This window comes from Carcharhinus amblyrhynchos, chromosome 25, assembly GCF_965287045.1.
Source record: "Carcharhinus amblyrhynchos chromosome 25, sCarAmb.v2.hapA, whole genome shotgun sequence".
Taxonomy (NCBI): domain Eukaryota; kingdom Metazoa; phylum Chordata; class Chondrichthyes; order Carcharhiniformes; family Carcharhinidae; genus Carcharhinus; species Carcharhinus amblyrhynchos.
This window is the reverse complement of record NC_137348.1, coordinates 14,440,055-14,460,240: the sequence shown is the minus strand read 5'-3', so window position 1 is coordinate 14,460,240 and position 20,186 is coordinate 14,440,055. Positions and strand designations below refer to the sequence as shown.

The 20,186-nt window shown below is 42.2% G+C and overlaps 1 protein-coding gene across 1 annotated transcript in view; it reads right to left on the bottom strand.

The window, feature by feature from the left end:
* The window catches only part of c5 (complement component 5), a 119,171-nt gene that overhangs the window by 72,327 nt on the left and 26,658 nt on the right, over nt 1-20,186 (bottom strand). The window contains exons 12-18 of the mRNA XM_080212460.1: nt 17,088-17,282; nt 13,189-13,398; nt 12,826-12,975; nt 8,038-8,167; nt 6,215-6,283; nt 4,508-4,705; nt 1,479-1,569 (exon numbers count right to left, since the gene is read on the bottom strand). Of these exons, the coding sequence (XP_080068586.1) occupies nt 1,479-1,569; nt 4,508-4,705; nt 6,215-6,283; nt 8,038-8,167; nt 12,826-12,975; nt 13,189-13,398; nt 17,088-17,282 (1,043 nt within the window). The remainder of the gene's footprint in view (nt 1-1,478; nt 1,570-4,507; nt 4,706-6,214; nt 6,284-8,037; nt 8,168-12,825; nt 12,976-13,188; nt 13,399-17,087; nt 17,283-20,186) is intronic.

Below are 20,186 nucleotides of genomic sequence, written 5' to 3'. Positions count from 1 at the left end.
AGTTAATGTTAAAGTATTGAGAAAAAAGTCTACCAAAAAACAGAAATGTTGCAAGGAAAAAGCAGCAAATAAAGAAAAAGATAGAGTATCGATCAAATTGGTAGAGGAATGGAGAATTTGTTGAGAAAAACAGGCAAGATAAGTAAAAGCTTAAAGACCTAAGTGAAAGGGGAAGTTTATATTTTGGTAAACAAAAATGCAAAGAACAACTCCATTTGAAAGAGGTAATGATGTATATAAAAACAAATTACTGCGGATGCTGGAATCTGAAACAAGGAGAGAAAATGCTGAAAAATCTCAGCAGCTCTGACAAAGGGTCATCCAGACTCAAAATGTTGGCTCTATTCTCTCTCCAATGATGTACATGCTTTGTGTGATGTATACACAAACGGGAACAAGATACAGAAGTTAGGAGGCAAGAAGTGAAAATTGCTCATCAAAATGATTGTGGAAAGGGTTATATCCTCAGAGAAAAGACTACAGGCTCTTTGTGAAGTATGCTGAGAAAAGTAAGTATAGATTCTGTAAAGGGCTCACTGCAGGCAAATGAGTTATAGGAAGTTGCACTGGAACTTGAGTGTGAATCACTGAGGATCCAACGATGAGAGTTGAAAATGCTGTGGAAAACTAAATAAACAGTATTACTGGATTAAGTGAGATACTCAGGTTACAATAATGGCTAAATAATGCAGAACAAAATCAGGTCATATGGAGAAGAGGTAGTTAAGCCAGATGGGACAAAAACAAAGACACAAAGTGGAATTTTCATCCTGCGTTTTGCCATCTGCATAAACAGTGGTGTGGGCCCAAAATCCCACAAGAGTCAGGAAATGAGATTCCTGCCAGTGAGACCTCATTTCCTCATCTTTCCCGTCCCTTGCCAGTGACATTTTCTATTATTCGTTTGGGGACGTGGGGGTTGCTGGCTGCGCCAGCATTTATTGTCCATCCCTTATTATCCTTGAACTGAATGGTTTGCTCAGCCATTTCAGAGGGCATTAAAGAGTGAACCACACTGTTGTGGGTTTGGAATCTCAGGGCAACCAGTATGGCATAGGGACCTGAAACAGGCATTAGACCCTTACAACAAAGGATCTCGCATCTATTACAAAATTGAACCATGGACAATTTTTATTTGCCTATATCAGTATAATGGTTGATGCACTTTTGGCTCATAACTTGGCTTCCTGTATGCTATATTGGAGGTCTAAAGCCTGCTTAGTGCCAGAAGATGGGAAAAATGACATCAAATTTTTACACACATGGCTGGTGCTTCCTGCTGCACCCACTATATTAATTTTTTCACTCAAGAGTGCAGCATTCTGACTCTCAGAAATGGGCTTTTCCATAGCTTTTGTGAATATTAGTTTGGTCAGTGTCCATGAGATGAAATGAATTATTGTAGCAGAATGCAGATTGCAGAATCCAATTATGAATTGCATGGAAACATTTCTAAGAAAATGTACTGCAGAAAATACCTCTCTTGAATTTCGTGGACCTCCCATAGCCAGCTTTCTGGAAAATAACTACGAATCTGTGGCTCCTCCATTTCAAATTGATTGTTCAATTCTAGTTTTGGGATTAAGCAAAAAGAAAGAAAAGGAGCAATTACTTCTATTTTGGAATTAGTGCATAATGCAGCCAACAATATTTTCAAGATGTCCAAATCCAGATTCAATAGGGTACAAAGAAACTATTTCCTTTGATGGGGAATTCATAAAAATGGGTCGAGATCTTAAAAAAACAGAGCCAGGACATTTAGGAGTGAACAGGAAACATGTTTTCACACAAAGGGTGTTGGAAATCTGGAGCTTGATGCCCCAATTGTGGATGTTAGAACACAGAACATAGAACACTACAGCACAAACAGGCCCTTCGGCCCACAAGTTGCACCGATCATATCCCCACCTACCAGGCCTACCTATAACCCTTAATCCCATTAAATCCCATGTACTCATGGGATAAGTCTCTTAAAAGACTCCAATGAGTTCGCCTCCACCACCACTGACGGCAGCCGATTCCACTCACACACCACCCTCTGAGTGAAAAACTTACCCCTGACATCTCCTTTGTACCTACTCCCCAGCACCTTGAACCTGTGTCCTCTCGTACGACCATTTCAGCCCTGGGAAATAGCTTCCAAGAATCCACCCTATCTATACCTCTCAACATCTTGTAAACCTCTATCAGGTTGCCTCTCATCCTTTGTCTCTCCAAGGAGAAAAGACCTAGCTCCCTCAACCTATCCTCATGAGGCATGCCACCCAATCCAGGCAACATGCTTGTAAATCTCCTCTGCACCCTTTCAATAGCTTCCACATCCTTCTTGTAGTGAGGCGACCAGAGCTGCGCACAGTACTCCAAGTGGGGTCTGACAAGGGTCTTCTAAAGTTGCAGCATTATCTCCCGACTCCTGAACTCAATCCCTCGATTAATGAAGGCTAGTACACCATAAGCCTTCTTGACCACATCCTCCACCTGCGAGGCTGATTTAAGAGTCCTATGGACCCGGACCCCAAGGTCCTTCTGATCCTCTACACTGCTAAGAGTCCTACCCTTGATGTTATATTCCTTCATCCCATTGGACTGTCAAAATGGACCACTACACATTCATCTGCGTTGAAGTCCATCTGCCACTTCTCCGCCCAGTCTTGCATCCTATCTATGTCTCACTGCAACTTCTGACATCCCTCCAGACTATCCACACCACCAACCTTCGTCTTGTTGGCAAATTTACCAACCCATCCCTCCACTTCCTCATCCAGGTCATTTTTGAAAATGACAAACAGCAAGGGTCCTAGAACAGATCCCTGGGGCACTCTACTGGTGACCGATCTCCATGCAGAAAAAGACCCATCCACAACCACTCTCTGCCTTCTGCAGGCAAGCCAGTTCTGGATCCACAAGGTAACAGCCCCTTGGATCCCATGCCCTCTCACTTTTTCAAGAAGTCTTGCATGGGGGACCTTATCAAACACCTTGCTGAAGTCCATATAAACCACTGCTCTTCCTTTGTCAATGTGTTTAGTCACATTTTCAAAGAACTCAACTAGGCTCGTAAGGCACGACCTGCCCTTGACAAAGCCATGGTGACTACTTTTGATCATACTAAACTTCTCTAAATGTTCATAAATCCTATCCCTCAGTATCCTCACCACCAACTTACCAGCCACTGGGATCAGACTCATCGGTCGGTAATTTTCTGGGCTATCCCTGTTCCCTTTCTTGAAAATAGGAACCACATCCACAGTCCTCCGGAACCTCTCCCATCTCCATCGACGACGCAAAGATCATCGCCAGAGGCTCTGCAATCTCTTCCCTCACCTCCCACAGTAAGCTGGGGTACATCCCATTTGGTCCCGGCAACTTATCTTTCTTGATGCAATTATAAGTTCCAACACATCCTCTTTCTTAACGTCTACATACTCAACCTTTTCAGTCCGCTGCAAACCTGCAGTACAACCTCCCAGATCATTTTCCACCGTGAATACTGAGGCAAAGTATTCATTAAGCACCTCTGCCATTTCTTCTGGTTCTGCACAGACTTTTTCCCCTTCACCTTTTATAGGTCCTGTTCCTTCACATCTCATCCTTTTACTCTTCACATATTTGTAGAACGCCTTGGGGTTCTCCTTAATCTTACCTGCCAAGGCCTTCTCATGACCTCTTCTGGCTCTCCTAATTTCCTTTTTAAGCTCCTTCCTACAACCTGTATACTCCTCTATGTTGCATCAATTGAAATTTCAAGGGTGAGATGAATAGATTTTTGGAAGCTTGTCAAGAGATGATGCGCAAGTGAATAAACAGAACGAGGAAAAGACCAATCCACACACTCTCCACCACCAATTGCTAGGGCCTGCTGAACTGAAAGAAATTTCCAGGCCTTCAAGAACTCCTCACTATGGAGATGCCATCAGCTTGGAGCCTCAGTCCAGATTGGGCTGGCTGCTCTGACAGGCAAGCCACTATCCTCAATTCGATGTCCTGGCATCAACCTGTTAATTGCTTGGAACTGGCAAAATGTTGTTCTCAGGTTGCGTTGCCTGGGGTCAGCTCTCAGTTTCGGTTAAAGTAGTTGGGCTTTTCAACATCTCAGAAAATTCAGCCCTTTCTCACTTGGCACATGGAAATGTATTTTTAAGTGCATAATAAATGTACGTTGTTGTCCTCATCCACTCCCAATGCTCAGTCTTCTCTTGAAACTAATGGTTGTGATAAGGAGACTTGGAGAAAAACATGTTGGGGAGGGGAGGGGAGAGGGACAGCCTTGGGCGGTGATCCTCCACTGGACACAGGATATTTGATCAGGAGGGAGCCCCTCAGCCTGTAAGATATGAGAAACCAACAAAGTTGGGTAGGCAGCGAGCATGACACTGCTGTCATTGCACTTGATTTAATGGTCCTTCTGCAAGGGTGGGGCGTAAAATACCACCCCTAGGATTAGTGGTTCATTTGCCAGTTTAATTTGGTATGCAGAAAAATTTATCATTTGTGCTTCAAGACTTACCCATTCGTTGCAGTGTCAGCTCTCTTTCAGACTTCAAGCGCAACTTATGTGCATAATTGCAGCATTCTAAAAATATACTTCTGCATGGATCAGGTAATTTGATTCTACTCGCTCGTTCAGTGCATGATTGCCTGAGAGGATAGTTTTTCATTGCATCCATACAACACTTCTGTGCAATTGAGTTTGCAAACCTGGCAACTAGCAATAAACAAAAGAAGGAAGATTGAAACCAATGGTCCTCTGGCTATTCTCATAGCCATTTCCAAAAGAAAGCAATATAAAAGAACTATTTATAGACAATAAATTGCTGATGTGGAGGTTTTGACTCTGCCCACTTGATGGAAGGAGGAAGAACAATTAAAATCCCCCAGGGGGACATAGCCTTCAATCCTCTTCTTATAGTCTTCAATTTCAATCTGCATTGATCACTATTACCTACATTTTCTCAAATTTTATTTGTACTTTATAGCATCAGGTCAAATTACATGATGGCTCCAGGGTAAGTGCATCATGTAGGAAGGTACTGAAATACAGAGGCCAAAAAAATCTCAGATTCAATCCCTCAACTTTACAAAGTGAGATAATTTCAGCTATAGGGCTGCAATAGCAACAATACAATTCACCGCTAAAGGCCTCAGTCAAAACTAAGGCCTTCAACAGTGTTTCATGTATAAGACAGCTGTCTTCATCAGTGTCTTATCTCAGTGGGAATTTTCAGTTAACTGATCTTAAGATGTCTGTCTCCAAAGCAGCCTCATGACATAAAAACATGATTATGGAAAGCCAGTCTCCGAAAGCAGCCTCATGGTGTAGTCATATGACAATGGAAAGCCATATTTGTCAATCAGACTGGCCACCTTGCCTGGGCTTGCAAAATCTCATTAACTGTCCTGGCTGGAGACAATACACCTCTCTTTAACTTGTGCTTGGCCTCTCTCCAGTCACTTTGTCTGTACCTTGATTACCTGTAAAGACTCGCATTCCAACCATTATTTTGTAAATTGAGTTTGTTTCTGTATATGCCCTGTTTGTGAACATAAATTCTTACTCATCGGATGAAAGAGCAATGCTCTGAAAGCTTGTGCTGCCAAATAAACCTGTTGAACTTTAACTTGGTGTTTTGAGACTTTTTACTGTGCTTACCCCAGTCCAACATCAACATCTCCATTACATTTCAAAATGCAAACAAGTAGTTAAGTGATTGGTTGAAACTGGGGAGAGGGAAAAAGTCCATTACAAGTCCTCTCCCTCCCATAGGGCAGACATCAAGGCAGTTATCTTCTATTGGCACCACACAGGATAAGGAATTAAGGTAAATAGGGTAGTAGAAGTCCTCTGTTTACCTCGGCCTTATAATACCCAGACAGCAGGTAGGAAAGTGAGAAGTGATGATGCAGAAAAAGAGAAATTCTGATGGCCGTAAGGAATGGTGGTTACACCACCTGAATTTTCTCTCATTCTCTATGGGATTATGAGGAGAATTCCACATTTATCTTCTAGGCTCATGTACTTAACTGAGGTACAGGAGGGCTGCCAATTCTCATTTAATTGTACCCCAATGTGAGTCAGCACATTCAGAAGAAAAAATAGTAAAACCACAGTACAATTAAATATAACACAATATTTGTCAACAAAACAGGAAAACACTTAATAACAACTAAAATACAAAACTGTTTATTTCGATCAGTGATTTTACGATATCCTTACTTTTCTTCTGAATTTCAACCATCAAGTTCAAATCTCGCTTCGGTCGCAAAATTACATCACATTTTGTATCTGTTGAAGTAAAATCAGAGCTTCAGTTGTAAAGCAGTTCCTGAGTGAATGATTTCACTATATTTTCAGAACTAATACAATAAATAATGGGGAACATTAGAATTATTTAACATTCCTAACTTAGATTGCTGTTGTTCTAATAGAAACTCATGGACAATAATTTTATGGTCACCTGCAGGCAGATTTGCAGGTTGGGGGCCCACAAAATTTGCCCACTCCCAATCTTGCCATGATTTTATGGTCAGCAATAAGGCCTAGGGTAGCCTGCTTACTCTCCCTCCAATTGAGGCCCTTAAATGACCAAATAGCGGTCACTTAAGAAGCACTTCCCACCCCAGCTACAATTTTACAACTGGCAGGAGGAGGTCAGTAATGGGGGAGAGAACATGCAGCAGGTTCACCTGCTTGGATACTGGACAGGATATCTGGGACAGAAGGGGTTGCCTCCATCATGGACCCCATTTTCAATCAGGAGCCTCCCACAAAATTCTTGCCTGGCTTTTGCTCATTTTCCTGAACTCTCCTCAACCTCCACCCCAGAGCCTCCTGACTGGCTGTGGCAAGATTCCCGTAAACTTATCTTTCATCCAGTTCCAGCCATTTTGTTTACTAGGACTGGCTGAAGTCCCATTTGTGGCCACCACTCCTACTGGAGTTTCTGGGGCTATTTAGACGGCTGGCAACTATGGGATCCAGGACTTTATCCCCAGCTGGGGAAGGAAGGCCCATCTCCAGCCAATTATCTCTCTGAGTGTTAAATGGTAACAGACCAACTTTTCACTGTGGGGTAAGTTCCATGCCACCTCTTTTGTTGCAGGTTGGGAATTTTGCCCAAGTTTTCAGACGTGGCCCAGAGGTAGCTATATTTTTAAGGCCATTCCAGGGACTTGAACATATAATTTATGCTGACAGTTCAATTCAGTGTGTGCTGAACTGTTGGAGGTGTTGTCTTTCAGATATGCATAAACGGAATCCCTATCTGCCTTCTCAGAATGATATAGAACATAGAACATTTCAGCGCAGTACAGGCCCTTAGGCCCTCGATGTTGCGCCAACCAGTGGAACCAATCTAATGACCCTCTAACCTAAACTATTCCAATGTTATCCATATGCCTATCCACTAACCATTTGAATGCCCTTAAAGTTGGCGAGTCCACAACTGCTGCAGGCAGGGCATTCCATGCCCTTACTACCCTCTGAGTAAAGAACCTACCTCTGACATCCGTCCTATAATTACCACCCCTTAATTTAAAGCTATGTCCATGTTCCATGGCACTCTTTGAAGAACAGAGGAGTTCTCCTGGTGTCCTGGCCAATATCTTCCTCCTTAATTGCACAAAAAGTTAAGCCATTACTGATTATGTGACTTCGGTTCGTGCAAATTGTTACTGTGTTTCTCTGCGTTTTAACGATTCAGAAGTGCTTTTTTGGTGGTGCTGCACTGTTGAATGTATGAAGTTGTGAAAGGTGCTACACAAAAACAAACTCTTTTCTTCTTAGGTGTAGGAAGTTGATTACTCTGTGTTGTCGCAGGCAATCTCAGTCAGATTGCAGAAGGCCCTCACAACCAACCTCTCTCCTCCTGGGCTCAACATAGGAAAAATGACCAGAGTTCCCACTCTTGAACATCAGCAACTCCTAATTCCATCAGTTCCAAGACATGTAACATTCTAAATCATAAAGCTTCCCGTAGAACATCTGTACGTCTAGTCACAACTTATAATTATGATTTATTAATTCAACTGCATGGTTACCAGTAACTGGCAAAGCTCTAACATTGGCATTGGTCAAAAACATCAATCCAGCTCTCCTGAACACATCAGCATTATTTTTCCCTGCTCCAGCACCACATCCAAGATCGTGCTTTTCTGCATCGAGAAGTACCTGCATAAAGATGTCAATAGTACATTAAAGAAACATTAATTTTCCTGTATTGCATACAAAAGCAAAAAAATCTTTCATCTGGATGTTGATTATTCCAATGCTCTGCCGGTGGGGCTCCAACACTCTTCCTTCCTCAAATTTAATTTTATCCAACACTCTACTTCCAACCTTGGCTCCAGCTCCTAATTCCTTAATTAAAACTCTAGAGATGGAAATTAATGTTGGTGACTGGAGAACTGGTGGGGGCCCCCACTGGGGTGAAGATCCACTGGAATTAAGTGCCCAGCATTTAATTGGCCAGCAGTGGGTCTTCCCCTGGAAGTCTGTTCCCTAAGAGCTGCTGGCTAATCAGAGGCCAGCAGTTCCTCATTGCTTCTCAGCACCACCAGGAGCAGTGGCTGCTGTTGGTAAAGCACCCACCAGAGGCCTAGGTTCAAGAGAGTGGTTTGGGTGTCTTGGGGAGAGAGCTGCTGGCTAGGGACTAGGGAAGTAGGAGGAAAAGGCAGGGGTCATTTATTGTCTACTTAAAGGCCTCAATTAGCATCTGGGATGGGTGGGGGGAGGATATGCACAAATCAGCCCACCCTGGGTTGGTGGTGATGGGGGGGGGGGGGGGGGGGGGGGGCGGTGTGGTGGTGGTGGTAGTGTTGGGTGGGTAGGGGAGGCATTTCCTATGCCTCTCCCCCTCCATCTCTTTTGAAATCATTCTTAAAACCCAAGCTTTCGGTCACCCTTCCTGATTTAACCTTTTTTAGTTTGATTTTTATTTGAGATTATATCCCTTTGAACTATTCTGTGATTTTTTTCTATGTTAACAGTGCTATATCATATAAATGTGAGTTGTTGATTTAAAGAAAACAAGCATAGGTTGCAGATCCATCACCCATACAATAAACTGTGTTGTATTTACTTACCATAAAATAATAGACTCATACCATAAAATAATAGATCCCTACTGGTTAAAAAGAAAAAGGAGGCTTATGTCCGGATGAGACTTGAGGGCTCAGGTAGTGCACTAGAAAGCTTTAGATTGGCTAGGAGGGAGTTAAAGAGAGAGTTAAGAAGGGCTAAAAGAGGACATGAGAAGACTTTGGCTGATAGGATTAAGGAGAATCCTAAGGCATTCTATAGATATGTTAAGAACAGAAGGTTGGTTAGGGCAAGATTAGGGCCAGTTAGAGACAGCAGTGGGAATTTATGTGTGGAACCAGAAGAGATTGGAGAGGCATTGAACCAATATTTCTCTTCGGTGTTCACGCAGGGGGACATAAATGTAGCTGTGGAGAACACTGGGTTACAGGGTTGTAAACTGGACAGTATTGCAGTTGATAAGGAGGATGTGCTAGATATTCTTGAGGGTTTGAAAATAGATAAGTCCCCTGGGCCGGACGGGATTTACCCTAGGATTCTCTGGGAGGCAAGGGAGGCGATTGCAGAGCCTCTGGCTCTGATCTTCAGGTCGTCGTTGGTCACCAGTATAGTGCCAGAAGATTGGAGGTTAGCGAATGTTGTCCCATTATTTAAGAAGGGGAACAGAGACTTCCCCGGGAATTATAGACCGGTAAGTCTTACTTCTCTTGTGGGCAAGGTTTTAGAAAAAATTATTAGGGATAGGATTTATAGTTATTTGGAGAGTAATGAATTGATTAGAGATAGTCAGCATGGTTTTGTGGAGGGTAGGTCATGCCTTACTAACCTTATTGAGTTTTTTGAGAAAGTGACCAAAGAGGTGGATGGGGGTAAGGCAGTTGACGTGGTATATATGGACTTTAGTAAGGCGTTTGATAAGATTCACCATGGAAGGCTTCTGCAGAAATTGCAGATGTATGGGATTGAGGGTGATTTAGGAAATTGGATTAGGAATTGGCTGGCGGATAGCAGACAGAGGGTGGTGGTTGATGGTAAGTATTCATCATGGAGTTCAGTTACGAGTGGTGTGCCTCAGGGATCTGTTTTGGGGCCACTGCTGTTTGTGATTTTTATAAATGATCTGGATGAGGGTATAGTTGGGTGGATTAGTAAATTTGCTGATGACACCAAAGTCGGAGGTGTGGCAGATAGTGAGGAAGGGTGTCTTAGTCTACAGGGAGACTTGGACAAGTTGCAGAGCTGGGCCGAGAGGTGGCGGATGGAGTTTAATGCGGAAAAGTGTGAGGTAATTCACTTTGGCAGGAATAACGGATGTGTAGAGTATAGGGCTAACGGTTGGACTCTGAATAGTGTGGATGAACAGAGGGATCTAGGTGTATGTGTGCATAGATCCCTGAAAGTTGGGAATCAAGTAGATAGGGTTGTTAGGAAGGCATACGGTGTCTTGGCGTTTATTGGTAGGGGGATTGAATTTAGGAGCCGCAGCGTCATGTTGCAACTGTACAAAACTCTGGTGCGGCCGCACTTGGAGTATTGTGTGCAGTTCTGGTCCCCACATTATAGGAAGGATGTGGAGGCTTTGGAGAGGGTGCAGAGGAGGTTTACCAGGATGTTGCCTGGTATGGAGGGGAGGTCCTATGAGGAGAGACTGAGGGATTTGAGGCTGTTTTCGTTAGAAAGAAGGCGGCTAAGAGGGGACCTTATTGAAACATATAAGATGATTAGAGGTTTAGATAGGGTGGACAGTGATAGCCTTTTTCCTCGGATGGAGAAAGCTAGCACGAGGGGGCATAGCTTTAAATTAAGGGGTGGTAGTTATAGGACGGATGTCAGGGGTAGGTTCTTTACCCAGAGGGTGGTGAGGGATTGGAATGCCCTGCCTGCTGCAGTTGTAAATGCGCCTAGTTTGGGGGCGTTTAAGAGATCCGTGGATAGGTTTATGGATGGAAAGGGTTTGGTTTAGGTTAGGGGGTCATTGTTTTTTAACTGGTCGGCGCAACATCGTGGGCCGAAGGGCCTGTTCTGCGCTGTAATGTTCTATGTTCTATGCTCTACAGCGCAGTAGGAGGCCTTTTGGCCCATCGAGTCTGCACCGACAACAATCCCAACCAGGCCCTATCTGCACGCACAACCCTACGTATTTACCCTGCTAATCTACCTGACACTAAAGGGCAACTCAACATGGCCAATGAGCGGAACCCACACATCTTTGGACTGTGGGAGGAAACCACAGCACCCGGAGGAAACATATGCAGATACGGGGAGAATGTGCAAACTCCGCACAGTCACCTGAGGCCGGAATTGAACCAGGGTTCCTGGCGCTGTGAGGCAGCAGTGCTAACCACAATGGCGCGCATGTGTACAATTTTTGTGCAATTCTTCATTCGTAATGTTATAAAATAATTCTTTTGATGAATCCTGGATTTAAGGAATGTATTTATTCAATAACACAGTCCAAAAATTATTTGAATTTTTTGAAGTGGCAGATATGGCACCGCAGAATCAAAAAAGATACAGCATCGGAATAGACTATTTAACTTATCCTGCACATGCTAACTCCATGGCAGAGCTCTTTTTGCATTCATTCATGGGAAGTGGGCATTGGTGGTCAGGCTGGCATTTATTGCTCTTCCCTTGAGAAACTGGTGGTGTGCAGCCTTCTTGAACTGCTGCAGTCCATGTGGTGCAGGAACACCAACAGTGCTGTTGGGAAGGGAGTTCCTTCCTTTGGCGGAACAGTGGTTAGCACTGCTGCTTCACAGTGCCAGGGACCCGGGTTCAATTCCGGCCTTGGGTGACTGTCTGGGTAGAGTTTGCACATTGTCTGCATGGGTTTCCTCCAGGTGCTCCGGTTTCCTCTCACAGTCCAAAGATGTGAGGGCTAGGTAGATTGGCCATGCTAAATTGTCCCTTAGTGTCCCATGGTGAGTAGGTTAAGGTGATCAGTGGGGTAAATACTTAGGGTTATGGAATAGGGGCTGGGTGGGATTGTTGTCGGTGCAGGTTTGATGGGTCGAATGACCTCCTTCTGCTCTGTAGGGAATCTATAATTCTATGATTTTGACTCGGTGACAACGAAAGAACAGTGATATAGTTCCAAATCAGGATTGGAGAGGAACTTGTAGTCGGTGATGTTTCCATTCTGCCACTGTCCTTCTAGGTGTTAGAGGTCATGGATTTGGAAAGTGATGTCTCAGGAGCGTTGGCAAGTTGCTTCAGTGCATCTTGTAGGTGGTGCACGCTGGTACTACTGTGGATAGACTGTGGATTTTTTTTTCCTCTGGAGCATAGGAGGTTGAATGGTGATCTTATGGAGGTCTATAGAATAATGAGTGGCACAAATCAGCTAGATAGTCAATATATTTTTCCTAAAGTTATGGGAGTCTAAAACTAGAGGGCATAGGTTTAAGGTGAGAGGGAAGCGATATAAAAGTGTCCAAAGGGGCAACTGTTTACACACAGAGGTACTACTGTGCGTTGGTAATGGAGGGGTTAATGTTGAAAGTGGAAAATTAGTGCCGATCAACTGGGCTGCTTTGTACTGGATGCTGTCAAGCTTCTTGACTGTTGTAGCTGTACTCATCCAGGCAAGTGGAGGGCATGATTGGGATGGGCTTGGAGGGCCAAAGGGCCTGTTCCTGTGCTGTACTTTTCTTTGTTCTTTGATCTTTGTTCAAGAAATTTGTTTTGATCAGTATTAGAAACAATCCATACAAGACAAATTAGAGTTCATATATAAATTATTTGGTACAAAATGGTATTTACTCTGATGTGAAAATGCACTTAACCTTTTCAATTGACATCTTGCTTCCTTTTCTTATTGCATACACAGCAGTGTCGATGGAAGATAATGCAACAAGTGAATTTGGTTCAGCAGTAATACTTAAAGCCATTTGGCTCCCGGGCTTATACACAGTAGAATCTGCACTTAACACAACCTGTAAGCATAAAACAAAGTGTGTTTAACCATTCATCTGGAGACAATTTCAGCCAAATTAATGTATAAATACATTTCTCTTTAAAAGAATACCTATTATTCGATAAATATTCTGCATTGCATAAATACAGTGTGGACTGAAATGTAGTTCGACTCCTTGATTCCAAAGGTACAGTTACAATCTACCTTGACTGGACATTCTGTTGGAACCCACCTGTTGATTGTTTACACACTTCTCTTCCACCTCAAACCACAGAGAATCAACAACCAGTTCAGCATTGTTTTCTCCAGTTACCACATAATATGCAATCAAGCGTGCAGAAGGAATCATTTCTGTCGTAATGGGAATGTTCAGACTGAAAATCTGGTTACCACGTGGACGGTCTTTGGTGTCAAATAAAATTATTTTTCCTTTTGATACAACCTAGGTTATGACAAAATAGAAACTCATAGCACAAAACATGTTATAAAATAATTGATGATACAATATGAGGATATTGAAAACCTTTAATACAATCAGAATTTAGATCTTTAATTCAATTAAAATATGAAATAAAGTTTGGACTAATTCTGATACAATAAAATTCTTGTTTTGAATATTTTATTCTGACATTTCTTCCTGCGCTTTGAACTACTGTTTTCATTCAAGTGTGGATGGCAGCATTATGTATATGCCACATTGTCACAGAAGAATTATTTTCCATAGTTGAAAAGGTTTCTGCATATAATATACAGTATAAATAGAAAATACATGGTTATTGCAGAGGAGTGTTTTTCAACAGTTAAGGATATGTGCCTCTATAATTTACTTTGTGTGCATTTAACACATGTTCACATATGTAGCAGATGAAAGGTCAGCACAAATCACACTATAAGGTCTACCCCTTTGTGATGACTTCAGCCAGGCTAATGAGGTTGGCTTGCTAGAGCATGAACTACCTGATGAGTCCTAACCTGCTCCTGGGCCTAGCGAGGCGAGCCATCAATAGATTCTGGCAGCGGGCAATCGACGGGTTGTCCATCTGACTGTCTGCCCTCTACAGCAGCTATATCCGTGGCCAGGTGCCCCTGAAGAGGGAGAATGCAGTGTCTGCTGGCATAGATGATGCCTTCTGTGCCCACTGGGCACCGCAGGGGCTGGGGTGTATTACTGACACAGATACTCACCTTACTTTGATGTTTTAAGTTTTCTTTCAACTTTGCTTTTTGTTTGGACAGATCACCTTCCTTTTGGGGAGCTGCCCTTTTTCATTTGTCCCTAAGTTAATTCGATTTAGCTTAATTAGTTGGTACCAGAAAAGAAGTACCTGATGAGTCCTAATTGATGGCAAATCAAGGAGCCTCATGCTCCCTATTTAAAGCAGGTGTGTCAGACTCCCGGCCTGCATTCAGCAGGGAGCAACTGGAGAGCTGGCTGTATGGTGTCAATAAAGTAACTTGGTGATGGGACTTTCACCTCCATGGAGTTATTACATCCTACTCATGGCATATTAGACGTTTGTCTCTTATTAGAATACCACCTCCAGAAAAGGCTTTTGCCTTCTGTTGCCGGAGAAATTATGCAATTGTGGCACTGTAACCTATTTATATGAGCTTCCAGTGGAAAGTGACACATACTTTTGCACATGGATAGGTGTGATATCGAACTGTGACAGACAAAATGCAAACCAGATATACTGGATGGAATTCTCCCAAAAATGTTCGAAGTGTCAAATTTGTGGGAAAATGGGAGTAAATCATGCTGGTCTTCTCAGTGGGAGTTCACACGAGCATCTCGCACACTCCGTTCAATACAGAAGTCATCAGCGTGATTATCATTAAATTTCAGGGGTGGGATCTATTCACGCTGAGAAGGATGAAATCAGCAGGCCTTTGTGCATACGCAGTGGCCCCGAACTGTCAGCCTGCCTGTTTGCTGGTCAGATTGATTGCTGGCCAGCCCAGAACTCCCACAGTGCTGCCCCCTCAACCCCTGCCCATGGCCCGATCGTGCACCCCCTGACCTTTCCTGGGCCAGCCTCAACTCCTGATCCCGTCATGGACGACCGCGATCTTTTGCCACCGAGCAGTAACAGTCCCCCACATTCCCGTTCCCGCAGGCATCTGCCACAGCCTGCCCTGGTCTCCAGCCCTCTCCAAAATAGATTCACTCCCCCAGAAGTCCTGACCTTCCCAGCCTGCCCCAATCACTGGCCTCCTTCCTGCGCCCATCAAACCCCATGCAGGGTAAGAAGTCTCACAACACCATGCAGAATGACAGTGGGACCTCCATCTCCACCGATTGTTCCTAAGCCATGCCCCACGAGGTCCCATCCCCCTTTAGGCACCACCTCCTTTGCACTGCCCAATGCCTGCTGGGCAGTGCCAAGGCCCCCAGGGCTTGGGCAATTTTTCCTTGGACAGTGCCAGGGGCATAGGCTGGCACAGCCAGGGTGCCCATGCCCAGGGAACACTACCTCACCGCTACCCAACCCTAGGGGGCCTGATTGCTCCCCTTCACTCCAGCAGGGTCAGGCCACAAGTTCCCCGAAAGTGGTAGCTAGTCTGAACCCCGCTGGAATGAAATGCTCCTGGCGGGGTGGGAGATGCGATTGGGCCTGGAGAATGCAGTCCTGGGCCCGCTAATCACATTTAAATAACATTAAAATAAGATGTAATGTACCTGCTGGTTTCCAGTACACATCAGACAGCGTCAGAAATCTGGCGCTGGGAAATGCATACATGACAGGAACCCATGCACAAATCCCACACATGCCCAGACGCGAGATTCTCCCATGATGCTGTGCTAGAAAATTAGTGCAGCGGGGTGGGAGAATCGCCCCACCATTTTGTATATCAGTAAGTTTCCTGTAGTACATAGTATGTTCTATATAAAACACTTCTTACATATGTTTAGTATGATTTCTCAATCCAAAATGTATAATTGTTCTAATTAAACAGCCTTTGGTCATTCTAAAGACTTAATTTTTTTTTCGTTAAGTAACTTTGTAGATTGGAATGCACTTGTCAGTTTCAGGTTATAATTTAGAACCATTGGTCATTTTAGTCACATATTTGTAACAAAATGCAAATGTTGAAAGTGATGTTTGGAATGTGGCATCTGTACATGGTGATAAACCATTTTAAATATATTATGAGTGGAAATTTTTTTTATTGTTAATAGTAAATTGTAATTTATATTGTTTCATAAGACAAGGGTTTTACAGCAGGTAAGAGTGAATGAATAGATTTAGTAAAAAGGGGATAGTACTACATTAGAGTAAAGAAAACTTACTATTCAAATGCTCTACTTCAAGGACCTAAGATCAGTAGAACTTGCCAGCAAGGTTATTAGAAGAATAGATTGTCTCTAGCTAGGAGACAATAGCCAAGCTGTTTAATAACATAAGATTGAAATGTTCTGTGTACTGATTAACTGTATCTGTGACTTGGTGGAGAGAGTTGTATTAGTGCTGAGGTATTAGTATTATAGGAGAGTGCAGCTTCAGAGATTTCTCTGGGGTAGTTTCCTCCATGATTGAATGCTGAACAAACTGTCCCTTAGTCCACTGTGGTTAGGTGGAAGAAGTCCACCATAACACACCATGCAATGTTTATTGCATTAACCTGCTATTAGTAATCTATGTTCCTTTAAGGAAATAAATTCAAATTTTTGTTAAACACATGCTCAGATCAGAGTTTAATAGGTGCTTGGTGGCGGAGTTGCATTTTGTGAAATGTACATCAATTTTGGTTCCAAGTCAAAAACATACAGCTCTAAAGGTGAATTACTATTCAGATTGGCGATCAGAGCCAGTTTTTGTTAGTGAGAATGTTAATTAAGAGCTTGGAGATGTCGTAGTTCTGGTTTTTTGTGTCTGGACAATGTTAATATAGATTTCAAATGACCATTTTTGTTTATTTAAACATTTTTCTTAATTGTAACACTAAAATTTGCAGAATGTAGCATCTGAAGTAAGATTAACATGAAATGTGATGGTCAGAAAATGTATATAGAATACATTTTAGATTATAAACAAAAGTCAAATTTTCCAAGTCATACTAACTTACTAAGAACGTTCAAGGAAATTCGTATTAGATATTAAGATAAAAACTGTAATAAATTTTTCTTACCTGATAGTGGAAGTGTTTTATTTTATTCAAGTAGGGACTACTTGCAACAAGATTCACGTTAAGATAATTCCCTACACGGAATTTTCGGAAACCTCCTATCCAAGTAATGTAGAGGTAACTTTTAGAGATTGACTGATAAGCTTTCGCTGTGTATGACCTGGAGATGGGATATTCATCTTCAACAGATGTTTCAATCTAAAGAAAATTGCATTGAAGCCCATTTAAATTATATGCAAAATTGACTTAGGAAAACTAACCACCAGCTCAACACTAATAGCGCAACTTAATTTACATGGAATTCCAGCTATGAGCAGTGATCTGTAAAATAGAACTGACTTTGTGCACTGAAAAAACTCTGTCGAAAACTTCAGAATATAGAACAGGCATAAACCTAACCATCTGGCGAATACAAGGCAGGCAGATTGTTAACATATTGTAAGCTTTTTAACTGCCCTAGAGTCACAAGCAGGATCCCGCAATTTTAACATCTTGTTCTCCAGAAGGATGCCTGCCCAAAGCTGCTTGAGTCCATCTGTAAATATACATTTCCATTCCAATGACATTGCTGGGAAACATTTTTAAGCCTGAGCAGGGAAGTCAAATCAGAAAAGAAATAGCAAGAGAATAGGTCAACAAAAGGAAGTGCTTTTCTTCCTTTTCTACAGGCTGGAAGAGAAGAAATCCTTCTCCAGATTGTCAGGGAAAGATCAAGCTTCCCTTCCCCGTGATTTCCCCTTCCTCAAATATCGGATGGCCGTAAATTGCCTCTGAAAACCTCATTGTACATCTTATGTTGAGTTAACAGATGGACTTGACTCAGGCATGCAGTTTTCTGCTGCTGATCCATGCCTGGTGTGATGTTAGTGTATCATTAAGAGTTTTTTAAAAAATCATGTTTTCTGCTGCTGATCCATGCCTGGTGTGATGTTAGTGTATCATTAAGAGTTTTTTAAAAAATCATGTTTCTTGTAGCGCTCAGCTTTCAAAGTAGCACTATGTTGTCTGTGATGAGCTATTTCCAGTGGCTTAGATAGGGTTTGTTTATTTTGACTTTGGGAATTCGTTTTATGATTTTGCATTGTCAGGAGGAAAACTGGTTGGCAGGCCAGCTGATAGGAGCTCTTTCACTTGCAGTTCTAAGCCACAGGTTTTAGTTTTAGAAGGGACATCAAGCTGGAAAGAAGCATCTCTCCGTCTTTCCCTGGTTTGGAAGGTTCTGCTGGTTTAGCTAAAAGTCTCCCTGGAGTAGAAAATCTGCTATTGGTGATTTGACCAGAGAGTTTCCCTGGTCTGGGAAGCTGTTCTGACTTCAAACTGTTTAAAGTGTTTCAAAAGGATTGCACCATTCATCCAAAGGACTTAGTTCCTGTATTGCGTGAGTATTAGTCTTTGCTGTGTTAACCTTGTGGAAAGGATTTTGTCTAGAGGAAGTTTGGTTTTGATTGGAACATCTTACATATATTTGTTAAGGGTTATACATTATTGTGGTTGTTTTGGTTTTGTTTGTAATTGATACAAGTTATTGCTAATTTTCTTTCCATACATGTTAACTATATTCTTAAACAAACTTTGTTTGATAAAAGCTCCCTAATGGGTTATTTGAATCATACTTGAGGTCAACCATATCATGCTTATCCTAGCTAAATTCAAGGTTCAATATTTATGATCCAGACAGGCTTCATAAACCACTATGGAGTTTCTGAATTGAACCATAACAGGTTGGATGTTGGCTGGATGGATTCAAATGATGCCGAATTAAGATCAGCCAGTATTTTTTCTGCTACAATAATGTCAGTTGAAATCTAGTTAAAACCTATGGGTGAGTTTCTTCAGCTGTTCATGTCAGCAGGATTCTCTGGTCCCGCTGCAGTAAATGGAGTTTTGACTCAGCGCCAAATTCTCCATCCTCGTTTGCAATGGTGGCAAGGCGTGATCAGCCAGAGAATTCTAGCCCATATTTCAGTTTCTCATTGAGTATTCTATTTTTGCCAATGTTGTATAGCTTCTTATATATATAATATATATATGTGTTATATATACTGTTATGATTCAGCTCAGAAACTCCAGTGTGCTTTTTGGATCCCATCTGGATCATAAGTTGTACACCCTGAATTTGGTTAGGATAAGCATGATATGTTTCACCTTAGCTATGATTCAAATGACCCACTAGGGAGCTTTTACCAAACTAACTTTATTTAAGAATATGTCTAACATGTATGGAAAGAAAATTAGCAATCTATCAATTACACACAAAACAAATGCTAACATAGAACTCTTAACAAATATGTCTAAGATGTTCGGATCAAACAAAAACTTCCTTCAGAAAAAAAATATCCTTTTCAAATGTTTAACACAGTAAAGAGCAATGCTCACGTGATACTGGAACTGAGTCCTTTGGATGCAGAATTGTAAACCCTGACTTCTCAACTTGTGACTTCTAGCATTCCTCTGGATATATTCAGAACAGCTTCCCAGAACACCAGAGAGAGACACTGGTCAAACCTCCGACAGCACATTTCCTACTCCAGGAAGGCTTTCAGCTAACCAGCAGAATTTTCCCAAAACCAGGAAGAGAGAGATACTTCTTTCCAGCTTGCTCTCCCTTCTAAAACTAAAACCTGCAGCTCAAAACTGAAAATGAGAGCTCCTGTCACCTGCCCTGCAAACATTCTTCCTCCTGACAATGTAGGGTCATAAAATTAATTCCCAAAGTAAAAATAAACCACACTCATTTAAGCACTTAAGGAGCAATAAAAGGACTCCTAGTAGACAACCTGGTGCCACAAGGCTTTTTTAAAAAAAACTCTTAAAGGTACCCTAATGTCACAATACTTGCGTGAAATGAACATAGAAAGTTAAAATGTAACAACTCCTTATATCTACTGCAAGTTGTTGCTGATGGAGTCACTTCAAGAAAATAAAAATAGACTATTTTAAAAGCACAGAATTTCCTCTGCCAGGTTTTCTACGGTCCTACTGCAAGGTGTTGCCAAAAATTGCTTTGTTATCAGTCACCATAAAGTACTCAAGGACCACAAGGGTTACTTGACTTCAGATTTCAGCTCTTCCACGCTTTAAAAAGTAACTTTATTTCTATTC